This window comes from Grammomys surdaster, unplaced genomic scaffold, assembly GCF_004785775.1.
Source record: "Grammomys surdaster isolate TR1022 unplaced genomic scaffold, NIH_TR_1.0 126118, whole genome shotgun sequence".
Taxonomy (NCBI): Eukaryota; Metazoa; Chordata; class Mammalia; order Rodentia; family Muridae; genus Grammomys; species Grammomys surdaster.
The window spans coordinates 2,892,669-2,909,503 of NW_021620926.1; the positions used below are offsets into that span (position 1 = coordinate 2,892,669).

General features: G+C 37.9%; 1 protein-coding gene and 1 long non-coding RNA gene across 2 annotated transcripts; one reads left to right on the plus strand and one right to left on the minus strand.

The window, feature by feature from the left end:
• The first annotated feature begins 3,069 nt into the window (after positions 1–3,069).
• LOC114611569 lies at positions 3,070–9,138 on the plus strand. Its single transcript, XR_003709863.1, has 2 exons — positions 3,070–3,172; positions 8,951–9,138. It is a non-coding gene; the product is annotated as an uncharacterized LOC114611569 (long non-coding RNA).
• Positions 9,139–10,258: 1,120 nt separating this feature from the next.
• Cldn8 (claudin 8) lies at positions 10,259–12,622 on the minus strand. The gene has a single exon (XM_028756414.1). The coding sequence runs from the start codon at positions 12,480–12,482 to the stop codon at positions 11,805–11,807; it is 678 nt and encodes a 225-aa protein (XP_028612247.1). The 5' UTR covers positions 12,483–12,622; the 3' UTR covers positions 10,259–11,804.
• Positions 12,623–16,835: the final 4,213 nt, after the last annotated feature.

Consider the following 16,835-nt stretch of genomic DNA (forward strand, 5'->3'; position numbering starts at 1 on the left):
ATATCATATGCCTTACATCAGTAACTGATGTAAATTTAAAATACCAGGAACCAGTAAAGAAGAATAAGTAGCCCAGAGACAGTAAGAGAGGTGTACATTTACTCTTTGATAAATAATGCATTAACAAACAACAAGAAATGGGTTGTCTAATATATGAAGCTGAAATGTGCTTCATTAGTAAATCACTGGCTTCTATCCACATTTCACCATGTTAAGAAGTGCATTGACTTTGGGGGATAAGATGACTCAAGTTAAATTTTAAAATTCATACCAAAGAATGAACTCAAAAAAATCTGCTTACTCTTTAGTTATTGTTTAAAGATAAAATCAAAACACAATTTGTGTTTAGTAGTTTAAAAACCCTTCTCTTCCCTCTTTGATATTGTGTATTTTATTTTTCTCCATACATACATACATATAATTTTCTTTTTTATTGTTGATATTGTAATTACAACATTTCCCCTTTCCCTTTCTTCCCTAAAACTAGAAATCTAGCTGAGTATATGCAAGCAAGCAAGAACCCCCCACATTTGTTTTTTTTTTTCTCTACTCTTGACTGTGGAGGTTTGGAGTTCCTGGTTTTACTTCCCTATAATAACAGAAGGAAACATAGAAAATGAGGTAAAATAAGCCCTTCCTCCTTTAAGCTGTTCTTTGTGGAGCTATTCTATTCTGTATATCTCCCTGCTCTCCTTCAAACTCTTTTCCTCTTTATTCATTACTTGTTATTACATGCAGATATATGCATATAATATATATGTACAACTTCATAAATATATATGTATATATGCTTATATGTATACATGCTTATGCATATATATGCTTCTATGTATAAACATTATGCATAGGATATGTACGTGTATATGTACATGTATATGATGTATATGTACATGGTTTCTAAATACAACCTTCTCAGTCCATGTACTATTACTTTTATGTATGTTTTCAGGTCCAACTGCTTGGCATTGGACAGACAGTGTGCTCTTTTCTCAGGAAGACTACCTCTTCAGATCCCAGCTGTCTTCAGTTGCCTATAATTCTTTTTGTAGGGTTGAGGCCAGGTATTCTTTTCTCCATCTACCTTGGCACATTTCACTAACAGGAAGAGAGATGGACAGGTTGCTGCACCTTCATTTGTTAAGATGGATCTCACTAAGCGTCCTCAGGTGAGCATGTTTTTATTAAGCGGTAGTAGCACCTGACTTTTCACTAAGCACAAATTTACTATTGTGAGCATTTCCCTCATCGGTCCTTTTAATCATTTTGCCCTGTGTTGTGGGACCATAATTTTTAATCTTCCACTCTTGTTATAAAAAGTGTAGAGAAAGAAATATTTTATTTTTGGTGCGTGTGTTTGTGTGTGTTTGTATGAGTCTGTAGATGTATTGGTGTGTTTGTGTAGGTGTGTGAGTTTGTGGATGTATTGTGAATGTTTGTATCTATGTGTATATGCTTATCTGTATATACATGTATTTATGAATAGTGTGACATACATTTTATACATTTATTTCTGGATGACACTTTGTCTGATTCCCAGCCTTACAATTTTGAATTGTGTTGAAGTAAACATACATGTGCAGTGCAGGTATCTCTGCTCTATGCTGTCTTTGATGACTATATTAAAGCTATATAGTAGACTGTATGTTCATGTTGTTTATAGTTTTTGGAGAAACTCTGAGTTCTATAGTAGTGAGACCAATTTATACTCACAGCAATATCGTAAACCTGGCCTCCAGCTTGAATTCTTTTTTGATTTTGGGTTTTTTGTTTTCTTTCTTTCTTTCTTTCTTTCTTTCTTTCTTTCTTTCTTTCTTCCTTCCTTCCTTCCTTCCTCCCTTTCTTTCTTTCTTTCTTTCTTTCTTTCTTTCTTTCTTTCTTTCTTTCTTTCTTTCATTCAAGATTTATCTATTTATTATGTATACAGTGTTCTGCATGGCATACATGCCTGCACACTATAAGAGGGCACCACATCTCATTATCATGGTTATGAGCCACCATGTTACTGGAAATTGTACTCAGGACCCCTGGAAGAACAGTCAGAGCTCTTAAACTCTCCAGCCACCTGTTTATTTGCTTGATGAAGCCATTATCACTAATAGAAGAAGGTATCTGACTTTTATGTTTTAATTTACATTTATTGATGGCTAAATATATTGAACATCTTTAGATGTACTTTACAGCCAATTTTATTTCTTTTATAAAACAGTGTCTATTTGGTTTATTTTATCATTGATTTATTATTTATCTTCTGGTGCTTAGTTTTTTGAGTCCTTTATATGTTCTGCATATTAACTTGCAGTGTGCTGAACATTTGGCAGACTTCTTTCCCATTCTGTAGCCTTGCTCTTCACTCCAGCACATTTCTTTTGATTAAGATCTTACTGGATCAAAATGAAGAGTTGTGGAGCAATGTTCCCTGAGCCTCAGATGAAGAAGAGTTTTGTAGATGGATGCATCTAAGGCTCAGGGAACATTGCAGAGGAGAGGGTTGAAAAAATTCTAAGAACCAGAGGAACACAGACTTTGCTTTCAGATTGTGTCTTCTGGTAGTATCAGCAGCTACACCCCTAATGTCTTGTTAACATAAGTATCCAAACATGAGCTGAAGCAGTGATACCACTGGGCATGCGAAAGTGCACAAAAAAGCCCACAAGATCTCAACCCTTCACAAAGACCTTTAGGCAACTAAAGAATATTGAGACCAGAAGGGGTGATTGTCCTCAGATGACAGCAATTGGTTGCTCAGTGCCAAATATACATACAAGTAACATTATAGGGGCAGGTTATATTTACAAATATGTATGTATATAAAATACCTATATGCATACAATAATATTTTTTAAAAGATTTCATGAATTTGAAGAAGAGTGGGGCCAGTATACGGAAGAAATTGGAAGGAGGAAAGGAAGGGGAGAAAAAAGTAAATTACAATCTCAAAAAATGAATAAATAAAACATTACTCATCCTGGAGTGGATTAAAGGTCGCCTCAAATTCCTTGGCAGTCTGCCCTGTTGAGAAATAGTGTTTATTTTTCCACTCTCCAACCCCAGGTTGTCTTTAACCAAGTGCTTATACAAGAAGCCAAGTCTCATAAAAGGACTGATGAGTTTTTGCTTGGATCTTGAGAACCCTCAGCCTCCATGCTGGATGCCTGGCTTCCTTGTGGAAAAGGTGAGATGGGAGAATAGGGGCATCAGTCCAGCAAGGCCAGATTTCAGACATCATTGTCAAGGCAGAAGCTGGTAAAGGAAATCGCTATTATTAACCCATCTAAACTGGAAATCTATAGAAAAGCTGCTTAAGTCCCTAACTTGAAAAACTCATGAATTAGCTTACTTTTTTATAAAAATAACATATCATTTTCAATTTTGTTTTCTCTACTAAACACACACACACAGAAAGAGAGAGAGAGAGAGGAGAGAGAGAGAGAGAGAGAGAGAGAGGGAGGGAGGGAGGGAGGGAGGGAGGGAGGGAGGGAGGGAGAGAGAGAGAGAGAGAGAGAGAGAGAGAGAGAGAGAGAGGGAGAGAGAGTGTGTGTTTCTATGTCATGGCACATATGTGCATTAGTGGAGGGCCAAAGATGACTTTGCAGGAGTCAGTTCTCTCTCTCCACCGTATGGGATTGAACTGAGGATATCAAGCTTGACAGCAAGTCACCATGCTTGCTGAGCAATCTCCACATGTCTTAGAATAATTGTTATACAGGAAGGCATAAGAATGTGCTCTTACTAATTTTTCCTTTCTATTCTTCCATGAAGTAAAAGACCATCAAGTTGAGAATCCATGTTTGACTTCACTGAGGTGGTGACTTTCTCAACTTTAAAGCCAGAGAGCAGTTTGATTTACCTATGTGTCTCGTTTTAGCATCTAATAAAGTCCATTTCCTTGTTCACAGACCCAATGAAACTATAAAAATGTCAATGTATATCTATATTTATAATAAACAGTGAAAGAACAATGCAGTAAAAGTGTTCCAATTTACAAAAACTGAACAAAACCCCCAAACCAAAAAGGTGGTGTTCATGAAGCCCATGCAACCTTATTACAATGCTTCTGCCAAATTAGAAAGTATTTCCTCTTGTATAAGGGTCTCTAATAAGCAAACTGCAAAGAACTGAGGTTGACAGTGGTGTAAGGAATGTGGTGGTGGTGGTGGTGGAAGGGATGCATATGGAAGTTGTGTAGGAAAAAGAACAGGGTATGCTAAGAAAAGGCAGTCACAGAAGAAGCTGGGGACATAGGACCATGGCGCTGATTGAAAGCAGTGGTAGTATGATTTATTCTGTTTACTCTGGAAAAGATGGAGAAGTGCCAATTATTTTTAACTTATTGGTAAGAAAGATAGCATCAATCCTGTGCTCAACCAGGAAAACCTTCAGTTCTGTATTTTAAAAAAGTTCTTTCTGTCTCTAATATTTTTATATGATTTTCAATGGCTGAGAAAAAAACAGGGAATGGAAAGACTATGAGTTTACCAACATGCAATTAATAACTAATAAATTATAGTTCCTGCTTCAAAGAGAATATATATGAAACAAAATAATATATGTGAACATATATATTCTATTTGTATGATATATATTCCACATATATGTATATGTATGTATATATATTTGTAGAATATATACATTCTACATATCTGTGTATATTCTACTTATAGAATATATACATCCATTATGTGTGTATGTGCACGTGCACACACACACACACACACACACACACACACACACACATATATATATATATATATCTGCATTGCAGATGAGCAGAGGCTTGGAAGACAAAACTCTAGCTGGGGGTGGGGAGAGAAGCAGCACTCAGTGTCTGCCAAGGCTATTGGCACTTTATGGTCATTTGCCAAAGATTATAACTTTTAATTCAGAAACTAGGCCACGTTGCACAAACTTTCCTTTATTTTGTCTTGACACTAGGCCACTGTCCAGCCTGTAGTGGAGTCCCTGAGCTCACGTTCCATCTCCCAGGATGCTTTTATGTGTTTGCCATTTGGGGCTTTCATCTGTGTCGAATGTGACCCATATCTATGATGCTGGGAAAAGAGTAGTTTGCCTGCCTTCTGGATGTGTGGCTGAAAGGATTCACATGAAAATGTGCTTTATAGCTACGGTCTCTTCATTACTAGCTGCCGTGCTTACCTGCTGCACCTGGAATAGGAATTTAACTTAAGGTTTGACATTATTTTGTGGGCTTCACTGAGTCATGTGTGCCCTTGACTTGCATGACTACATAGTTTCCTAAGCTACTTCATTATAATTTCTCAAACTTCACCTATTTGTCACTCTGAGTATGTGTTGCAGAATTTTGGATTTTTAAACCAAATCGCTTTCATATATATTTCCTCTTATGAATTATGCTTTTTTTCCTTTCTGTTCTGAGCCTTCTCATATCCATAATCTTCCAAATACTCATAATTTTACCTCATAGGTAAAATCTTCTCTCAACTCCCTGCAGACTTACGAAGTGAAAAATTCTAAATTACTTTACTAGGAAGCTGGTCCTTATGCTGTATCTCCATCTGCTGTCTCTGTTCTTTTTTTTTTTTTTGTCTTTGTCTCTTTAAGTTGTTCTCTTAGTGACCAAGTCTTCAAAGGTGAACAACTGTTAGATTTGGGGTCTTTTCCCCTCTCCAGGTTTTGAGTCCTGTTTGGTGTTTTCCCCACAAGGAATCAAGGTTATAAGAACCAGGTTGCTCTACTTTACAAAAAGCCAAACCTGAGTGGCAGGAAATGTTCCTGTTGGCAGTGACTCAGTGGTATGCTATTAGCAGTTGTTGGAATCTCTTTGTTAGAATTCTGGGAACTGTCTTAGGTGTTTGCAGCTCTTGAGTTGTCTGCACTCCTAGACCCAAACTTCTCCCAAGGCCCTGAGAAGAAAAGACCCATACTGACCATGAAGATGACTAAGGTTTCAGTTCCAATGTTCTCCCCCTTGAGAAGACAGAGTTGTTTACCCTCCAGGGCTGTTTATGGAGCATGTTGAACCCATATTTATATCTCTACCTCTAGCCCCAGGCAGAACTGTATGGTCATCCCCAGGCTTATTTAACACAGTGGTTCTTTCCTTCTGGAACATTATAGACAGAGGCTTCTCAGAAGGCCCCAGGCACTGCCAGTTGGCCAGATCCTAAAAGCTCCTCCATTTGCTTCAGCAGTTAGATCAGAGTTGAGGAGATAGGGTAGAGGAATACTGTAGAAGCTTCAACAGGAAGGAAAGTGGAATAGGACAGCAAAGGTTCATGATAAGATCATTAAAGTCTTGGGAGGAGAGGGCTATGCGTATCTTTGTGGAGGCAGTAGTTCCCGCACACCAGAGGCTAGATGCTCAGAAAGTCAATTCCACAAGGGAAAGTCCTTGTCTATGCTAATGTAGGGGGGCTTCATAATCTTAATTTCAAAGTACTTAATATCAAAGGTGACATACTGAGTATATGTATATATTAATATATGCAGAATGCATTATTCAATTAGTTGCATAAACACCTATAGAATATTCTAAATGAACTATGGAATACATGTATCTAAATATTATGCAATATTACCTTATGTGTATCTATAGTAATCTGTTGTCTATATTACATTTTGGAGACTCACCATTCTCCCCAGATTCAGCGTTTGTGATGGATCAGTAATGTAAAGAAACTCCAAGCACATGGTGGACATCACACGGTTGTCCATTCAGTTTTGTAACTACTGTGAAATCAAAGCAACGTTTTAGCCCTTGCTGCATCCTTAGTACTCACTATGTTGTAAATAATTTTCATTTATATTTAATTAATGGAGTAACTAACTAATTTACTATGTATGTTTATATAGGCTGTGTGTTTGTGTGTGAATGTGTGCATATGTGTGTGCTTCTATGTGCATGTGGGTTATATGTGTGTGGTGTGAGTGTGTTCTGTGTATGTGTGTGCTGTGGGTGGGTATGTGCTGTTTCTGTATGTGGTATTGTGTGGATGTGTTTGTGCTTGTGGTGTGCGTGTATGTAAGAGACAGAGAGAGAGAGAGAGAGAGAGAGACAGAGACAGAGACAGAGACAGAGATGTCAATGTCAGATGCTTTCTCTCAGGAACCATTCACTTATTGTCTGAGGCAGTTGAGAGCTGCATCTCATTCATCAGATGAAGATGGGATCTGCTTGTCTCTGCCTTCCCACCCCTGGGATTATTAGCTCACAGACCTGTGGAAGGCTTTCTGCATTGGTACTGAAGGACCAATTCAGCTCATCAGTCTTGAGCACATTTAGTACCTGCTGTGGGTGCAGAATCATTACAAGGGGTAATTTTGGAGACACAGGTTATACACTATAGTAAGAAAAAAGGCAATTTCTCTCTGAGTTGAATGTTTAGACACAGAATAATAGTTGAGACTAATGCAGAGTTTATTCTATGCTCAATATTGTAATAAAGGCTTTAAGTGCATCCATTTGGTTAACATTCCAAGCAACCCAAGGGCTGAGACACTATTCTTGTCATCCCATCACATAGACAGGAAAATAAAGCAGTGTGAGAGTTAAGCTGTGTCAGATCACACAATTCCATGTTGCCGAGTTGAGGCTCAGTAGAGTCACATGGTTGTACAGGTAGAATGCTGTTCTGTCCACTGAACAGCTTCATGCTGAGATGCTACAGTCCTTAGCTAACGTTTTTACAAGTTGTAGTATCATAGGAACTTTGACCATCACTCAGTGTGGATGTCAAAAGTGAAAAGAAATGAGTAGCCAGAGGCATTGACTGTTGTGGCATTCCCTTATGGAACTTTCAACAGACTTATATTTACTACATTTTGAGTAACCATGGAGGTGAGCATCTGAGTGCTATTTAAAAGCTCCACTCATTGAAAGACATTCTTAGAAATTTATTGGTGAATAAAGGCCTCTGAAACAGGTCATTGTTATAATACCTAGAACTTTCCTGTGCCATAAACAGTGGCAGCAATGAAAGACTTTGAGTATAAAGGTAAATGTATTTTTTTTTACTTATATGCTAAAGTCTTGTAAGTAGAAATTCTTGTTTAGACAAGAATGTGTAAATATGAATGTTTCGTCTTAGTCTTCATTATAAAAGTACATTTATCTTTTCTTTCATTGAATAAGAAATGTAATTCTTGGGAATGTATAGTCTGAATATATAAAATAAGTCTGAAAATATTCATAGTGAACACTCGATGAAAAAAAGTCTGATTTGAATGTTTCATTCCAAATTTTGTTTTGTTTTTGGTTTTTATGATTTTTTTTCAAAGACAGGATATCTCTGTATAGTCCTGACTGTCCTAGAACTCTGAAGATCTGTCTGGCCTCAAATCTGTGGTAGACCAGGCTGGCCTCATATTTTTAAAGATTCCTCTGCCTCTGCCTCTGCCTCTTAGTGGTGGGATTAAAGGTGTGCACTACCACACACATAGTCTTCATTCAACATTTATGCCTCATTAGTTTCTGTGAATATTATGCATAAAACTCCACTGAATTTTAGGAAAGGATTCTCTAAGCAGAGAAGCAATCCAAAGCTTACTAGCTTTAGCATTGCTTTAGGCTGCTTGTTATGTTTGGAAATTTATTTTCTGTAACAACCCAATTGTCTTCAATCCACTGATGGAAGGTAGAGCTAACAAGGACTAAGGGGCTCTGCTCTATGCGGTGTTTCTTTGGAAGTGGGTGTGGGGTGATTCTTTGACAGGAAACCTCATTTTCTTTGTCCTGAACGTGTCTTTTTTTTCTTATACAACATGCCTAATATTTCTAATTTCTTTAACATACAAAAATCTTAGGCCCTGTTTGCTGCTAATCCTACCTAGTGCTTAGAAAATAATATATTTGGTTTGAAGTCATAAAACCAATTAGCTATAAGGTGAAAGACTAAAACCACATGCTCAGCTTAGAATATATCTCTTAAGAATTACAGCAATTGTCTGGCATATACACACCCCTTATGTTCAGTTCCCAGGAGCACATACAGCAGCTGCTGTGGAGCACACAAATAACCTGAGCACTGGAGACATGAAGGCAGGAGGATCAGAAGCATGAGTCAGCCTCCGCTGCATACTGAGTCTGAGGCCAGCCTGGTATACATGGAATCCTACCTCAAAGAAATAAACAAATAAATACATTCTCTTACTCTTTGCCTACTTTTTGATTTGTGATAATATTTTTTTCCTTTAAAATAATATTATACAACTTACATTGGCACATGCTTTGCTGCCAACTGAACTATTTTCCAAGTTCAGTATACTTCTTTCAGAATATTAAAGGAAAGCTTTGACATGGGGATTTCTAGCATTTGGGTGTCAATCATCTCTTTGTTTTGCTGGTCACACAATGTTTTTCTATTGATGGAATTCACTTTCTAGATAATATAATGGTTTCTTTCTACTACTTGTAGTATGCAAGATATTTGGACTTTACATTGCAGGAATTTTGACTTGCCTTTGAAGATAGGAACAAAGTATAGTGGAAATACTTTTACATTTCATTCTTATGTTTTGTAATTTTTAAGAAAGTTTCTTGCTAACATATGTACATGTTTCTGTGTGTGGATGATTCACATACCACAGCACACATGTCAAGGATTCTAAAGATAGAACTCAGGGCTCCAGACTTGGATAGCTAGAGCCTTTACTTGCAAAGCCTTCACCATTTTTGACATATTTTAGAAACAACTCTGCTAAGAATTTGGCAGCTAATTGGATGAAAACTAGTATTGATAGAGTGACACAAGAATACATTTTTTGTGAGAAGAGATGGGATTATAATAAAGGTAGAAAGTGAAGAGACACTTCAAAAACACCAAAGAAGTGATCCCAATCCCTTAAATTCTGTCTTAGTGGGGGAGGGGACCAAGAAAATGTGAATGTAGTCTGTGACACTTAGGGCAACTAAGTATTTGTTGCTTACAGACTTTCTTGTATAAAATGGATTTTTCTCTAGGCCATTTTGTTAGTCCTGATTTGTTAGTCCTCCTAGCAAATGTTTTAACTCAAAGAGGCAACATTGCCCAGGGTGGGTCAGCACTTAGTGTAGTGACATGACCTACATGGGAACAAGAACTAAAGCTCTTCCAGCTAACAGTACTTGAACCTTTAATTCCACATACAAAGATTGGTTTATAAATTAGATCTACTAAAACATGATGAGCATTCACTGAAGAATTTTCCAATGTCACCTCTTGTGTTTTCTACTAGTATCCCTGGTAATCACAGAACTATTTCTGAGGCTCTCCCATTTGTAAATTAAAACAACTACAATATGAGTATTGCAAAGGTTTAATAATATACTTCACATAAACATGATATATACTCCTAAATCATTCAGCATTGTTTTTAATTCATATGAATTCTCACAAGTGGAAATACGTATGGACAAATTTTTAAAAAATGATTACATACACAATATTTACAACAGACATTTCATTGGACCTAAGTACAACTTAATATTATGAACATACTAATCAAATATTAGTGCATGTTTGAGGTCATTATAAAGTAAATTGATTTTAAATCTTACACTGCACTCAAAAATGAACACAAAGTCTATGTTCAAACATAAATTGTCAATACCAAGTTTTATACACTTGTACAGAGTAATAAAACAGAATGTAAGTGTAAGAAATGTTATATTGTTATAAAAGATACAACTTATCAATATCAAAGTCAATATATGAAACTTAGTATTATATTAACAGTTTTCTCAAATTAGGAGGAAACACTCAGTAATGCCACCTCTTCAATAAAACTTAGCAAAGACATAGAAAATGGGGAAATCACTTTCAACAGAACAGAAATGACAACTTTTAGTGACAGGAGTTGAAAGAGGACACAGTTTTTGGTTGGAGGAGTTGTGCCTTTTGGGGGTAAGAAAATGACAATCAAAACGGTCTCTCCCCCACCCCCCTATTTACACTGATAAATTCCCAAAAAGCTAAGCACAAATATCACTTGGATAGTCCCTTACATGGCATGACTTCATTTCAAAAACAATACATTCTTCTCTCAACAGAAAGGCTAAGGCAAACTCATTTTTCTGAAATTGTTAATTTTTCTAAGACCACTGCTTTATTTGTCTTGTTAGTACAGCCTTACAAAAGCAGTCTGAAAGAAAAAAAATATTTTGCCAAAACATCTGCTTTAAACGCTAAAAGATACTATGCAACAAAAACGGTGGCCTGTGGAGGGAGAGGATAAAGGTGACTGAATTCCTAACTCCTCGAGGCTGCAAAGCAGGATATCAGAAAGCCATTCAGTTTTCCTTACACTAATGATTAAAGCCTTCATTTTAACCTTCGCTATAAATAGAGTGCACTAATCCTTAAGCTGTTTTTAAGCAATTAATATCAGCCTTCTTCCCTTTTATCCCCAGTTCCCCTGAAATGCAATAGCTGAGTTCTATTTATTCAGCGTGATGGATTGGCATTTCACTTTAAATAGAACCACATAAGCCTGTCTCTATTTGTGTGAGATATAACCGCCACCCGCATCTACTTGTATAATGCCATGACACAGAGAAATCACAGCTTAAACCAACAGTCTTTTGATGTGCTGGTTTAGAGTGACTGATAAAAGGAGGAGCTTCCTGAATCATTTTAGAAAACAAATGGCTACACTTTCTAGAACAATTGAAGCAGCACACATAATACCTCATTCTGCTAAAATCAGTTATGGAATAATAGTCGCTGCATATTTCCTCCAATGAGTGCTAGGTAAATGGATACACTGTTGGCTCCCTTTCTCTAATATAGTGGCTGGTTTGGTGATTTATAAAGCTTAGCTTTATAGCTACAGTTAAAATACACACACATCTACACATACTGACTTTTGGAGTAGATGCTCGGAGATCTCTTTTCGACGTGGAAACTCTTTTGAGTGGTGCGATGGGATGGTACTGAGTACCTGTAACTGCTGTTCCTTTCAGTACAACAAAACACGCAACAGAACAGTGCTCCTCCAGCGATCAGCACCAGCGCTGTGGTCCAGCCTATGTAGAGGGCTTCTCCAAGCTCACGCTTTAGGGCCACGTCCACCAGTGGGTTGTAGAAGTCTCTGATGATGGAATTGGCAACCCAGCTGACAGGAATGAGCACAACGAAGCCGGTGATGACAAAAATGATTCCGGCTGTCAGCAAGATGCGGCTCTTCACGTTCTCATCGTCCCCTGTGCACCTGGTGCACTTCATTCCAAGGATGGCTGTCATGAAAGCCAAGAAAGACAGGACGGACGCAGCACACATCAGTCCTCTGGATGCCTGGAGGTCTGGACTAAGAGCCAGCAGGGAGTCGTAGACCTTGCACTGCATTCTGATGTTGGCATGTCTCATGCAGTTCATCCACAAACCTTCCCAGCGGTTCTCAAAAACCACAATGTTACTTTCGATGAAGGCAGACACTCTCCACTGAGGCATGATAGTCACGGCCACTGTGCCCACCATGCCAACACCACCAAGCACCAGTGCAGCCATTTGAAGAACGTAGGTCGCCATGGTCCTTCCAAGTTGTATCCAGTTGGAACGCTGAACAGGGAGGTAGGGCCGCTTTCAAGCAGAAATCCGTGTGCCTTGGGAGGGAGGGAACAGTTCTCCTGTAGAAAGGAGCTCACAGCACAGATCGGTGCCCTCTCTGGCCAGATTAAATCTAGTGCTGGCTGGTGAGACAACCCCTGTCTCTCCCCCCACATTGGCTCTGACAGTAAACTTGCAAATCAAGTGTGGCAACTTTCTTAGCCAATAAGAGGGGGATGGGAGCTCAGGTGTGTCTAAACCAACTCTGGATACCTGGGAAGGCTGGGCTTGCAAATAAACATTCCTTGTACTTCTCTATTTTCCAAGAAGACAGCAGTATGTTTACCTAGAGGCATAATTATGAATGTTTGCACAATCTGCAAGGAGAGTCAGTCTCTCCCGGAGGCAAAAGAGGCATTGCTCTTCCCAGAGGTAATCCTGCCCCTAAGCTGTTGTGACTGAGGTTACGGTAAAATCTCTTCCAATGGATTGTACAGGGATGGTTCCAATGCCAAATTAAAAGAGAATGAAGGATTGATAGATTGTTCATACCTGGGAAACCACATTCTTTGAGACACATGATCTGAAGGGTTGATTTAATTTGTCTAAAACTTCAAAGCAAGCTCTCCTACAGTATGTTCAGCCAGCAGCACATGCCAAAAGCTGAAGCTAGACTGAAGTAATTTAACAAACCAGGTTGCCTTCCTCATTGGCACTGAAAGTATGTGGTGTTTTTTGTAGTTTTTTTGTTTTGTTTTGTTGGCTAGGAAAGCTACCTGTTATATATGCTTTGTGGGGGGGGGATGTGGAGGTAGAACTTGGAGCTAGAACAGTTCTATTTTAGACAGAGTTTAGGGGGAATCCTTAGTGGATCTTGGAAGACAAGAATGCTCAGGGAGAAGTCTCAATGTGGGATTTCAGAGGAGATCAATGACTGCCCGAACATTATCTTATTCTTTGCACACTTTTTGATTTGTGATAATATATTTTTTCCTTTAAAATGATATTATACATCTTACATTGGCACATGCTTTGCCACCAACTGAACTATTTTCCGAGTTCAGTATACCTCTTTCAGAATACTTTCCTGAAATACTGATTTATAATGAAGAGTGAAAAACACACCAAAAAAAAATCGAGTGGTTTTGTGAATTCCTAAAGTGCTTAAATGAGGTTGTCTGTAGTTGCTAAAGCAGAGGCCTTACTTTCTAGCCCGTACTTCCTGCTCTGTCTTCTAGTCTGAAGAAAACAGAATTCCGGATGGACATCGTACAACAAAGACCCAGGTCTCTGCAAATAGCTGGTACTTGAAGTAACATCTTCCTTGAAAATTACATTAGGTGTTAATCAAAATGGTCTTCCCTACCTATAAGAACATGTGTTATGCAAATACACTTAGTAGCTCCTTGTATCTGAACTGTCTTTGCAAACTGACAGTTGAACTGCTAGTGGAATCAGCCTCCACTCTGACTGGGGAAGCTCCACTAGAAATTTTCTATTGGAGACCATCTTTTGCCTTCTGCCCTGTCTTCCCAAACTTCAAGCTATTTTCCTCCTTCAGGTAGTCAGGTAGCTGGAGGTATACTTGAACTTGCTATGCGGCTGAGAAAATGTCCTTGAATTCCTTGTCCTCCTGCTCCTGTCTTTCAAATGCTAAGATCACAGGCATGTACCATTCCTGGTTTATTCAGTGCTGGAGATCAAACTCAGGGCTTAGTTACACCAGGAAACCACTCAGTTAACTGGGCTACATGCCCGACCCTTAAATTGTGGCTTGATTTCCTATCACTATAACAGAATATCGACATAAAAATGACACTCCTTCCCCTTTCTCTCTCTTTCTTTGTTGTTGTTTTTGAGATAGTCTGTGTAGTATATACTGTCCCGGAACTTGTTATGTACCCAAGAATGACCTTGAACTTCTGATCTCCCAGCTTTTATGTCTAGAATAGTAATATTATAGGCACATGACTCCACCTCTGTTTCAGTGATAAACCTCTTAAAAATTTGCTTCTGCCTATTGCTCTGTACAAAATTAAATACTAAGATTGGGGAAACTGTTTCAGGCTCCCCCATCACACTGAAAATCTGATGGTCTAGAAAATGAGTAGTTTAGAGACACTTTTGAAACACAATATATTTCTGACATTGAAAAAAAGTAGACATGCTGGAGGAAACCATACTCTAAAAATTAGTGGCTAGCAATCCAGGTTCTTATTTTACTATGCTGGATATTTTGTATTAAGTATGTAACTTAAAATGTTACATTTCCATCGATTTCTCTATTTGTTTACTGTTAAGAGCTCTTTGGTTCTTCATTATCCTGATGTAGAAATAAATACCAGTGTTTTATCATTAACTTGTATCAGTTTTAAGAGATTCATGATAGACAAGGGAATAGAAATATATTGTTTGGGTGAGTTATCTTCAGTCTGCAAATAATGACTTAAAATTGAATCTGGAGAGAGTCTTAATCTTTAGTTGTCAATCCGGGAAAATTGAATAAAGGACATAATTTAAAAGTGAAAAAGGAATGAAGGCATTGGTTGGGAACTGACCAACTTGTGTTTAAAGGATGAGAAGGCATGTGTTATCCATCAAAGCTGAATTTCTCACTACTCATGTAATAAAATTTCTAGGAACTCTTTATAAATATTGGTGAACATGTGCATCAGAATGAGCATATGACACAGAGAACTACCAATGAACCGAATGTTTCTCAAGTATATATTGTACAATTGGCTTTATATGTGACATGGTCCCTCCCCTTAAGCATTGGGCTGTGTTAGGAACTACATTGATGTAAATATTCTCCTCATTTAAAAAGTATTAAGTATTTCTTTAGTTGAAATTGCCCTAGCCAAAAGATTAAGACCTGTAGGAGAGATAACCCTGAGCTGACATTGGAATTAGAAGCTAACTGCTCTGGGGTACCCAGCCCAGGATATCCAAATGAAGTCACACAGTGATTTAGATACTCCATTGTACTTTGAAATAGCCATTTGCTAAAGATCAGGGAAATGAGGAAGGCAAGGGTAAATTGGGAATGCCATGTTTTCTAGAGACAGAAGCCTGAGTTCGGAGATTGAGTCTTTCATTGTTTACTTAGTTTTCTGTGTTACTGAGATGATTAACTTGGCTAAAAAATTCAAGTAGGAATGGTGATTAGAGATTAGTACATTAATATTTTTTCATTACTATGAACTACCTGAGCAGATTAAAGGTTTCACCTGTGTTTTTACAAGGAACTAAGTTGCTATGAAGAATAAGACAGAAACAAGTGCTCAAATTGACATATGCATATGTGTGTGTGTGTGTGTGTGTATGTATGTGTGTGGAGAGAGAGAGAGAGAGAGAGAGAGAGAGAGAGAGAGAGAGATATCTTAGATTGAAGTTGAAGATGATCTGTAATATAGCAAGCAGTACTCACTGACCTCAAACTCTTGTATGTCCTCCTGCCTCAGCATCCTAAATTCTGAGTTGACTTGTAGCTATATCAGTTCTGTAGCTGAGCACCCGAATAGGTATGACTGTATACAAAATGGTAAGGGCACATGAAATTATTTGTGATCTTTATTTTTGTCTTTATTGTAGGGTTCTCAAGCATGAATTTGTAGATGATAATATGGTGTTGCAATGTCAAAAGATTGAACATACCTGGGACAGGCATAAAACCTGACTCCCAGGCAAATGGACTTGCTTTCAAAAACAAAATCAGAAGTTCATTTAAGTTCTGTCATTAAATTTACTATTAAATTCAGCCATCACAAGTACCTAACACAGGCGAGGGCTTTCTGTTTATAAGCAAAGACACTTTGCCTTCAGAAGCCTCTTGTTTTTGTTCTCTTTATTTCTGTACTCCAACTCTTCACTCTTAGCATTCTAACATTTTTTTTCTGGCTGTTTAAAAATGATTATTGATTCTATCTTCACAAGGTTGCCAACTCCTTTTATTTCCAAAATATATGTGTGTGGATAGTTTTCAGCCTGTGTTGTTAATTATTGATCACTGTCAATTAGCTGCACTTTGCACACCAATTTGCTTGAAAAGGCAAGTGAACAACCCCCCCACACACACACAAACACACAAACACACATAAATCAATTTGAGTATGTGTGTTTATGTGTGTATGTGTTCTTAATTTTGAACTGTCTATTGCTTCATGGTCTTTTGAACCAACTCCCAACTTGTTCTTGATAACCATTCCTGTGTTTTGCTGATCATTAGCTGTCTTCCATCTTGGGCACCTCCTGATGATCTGTTTGAGTTGTTACACTTAAAAATAAACTCTTTCCTCTACAGCAATCATCTAGTGCCATAGATATTTCAGATAC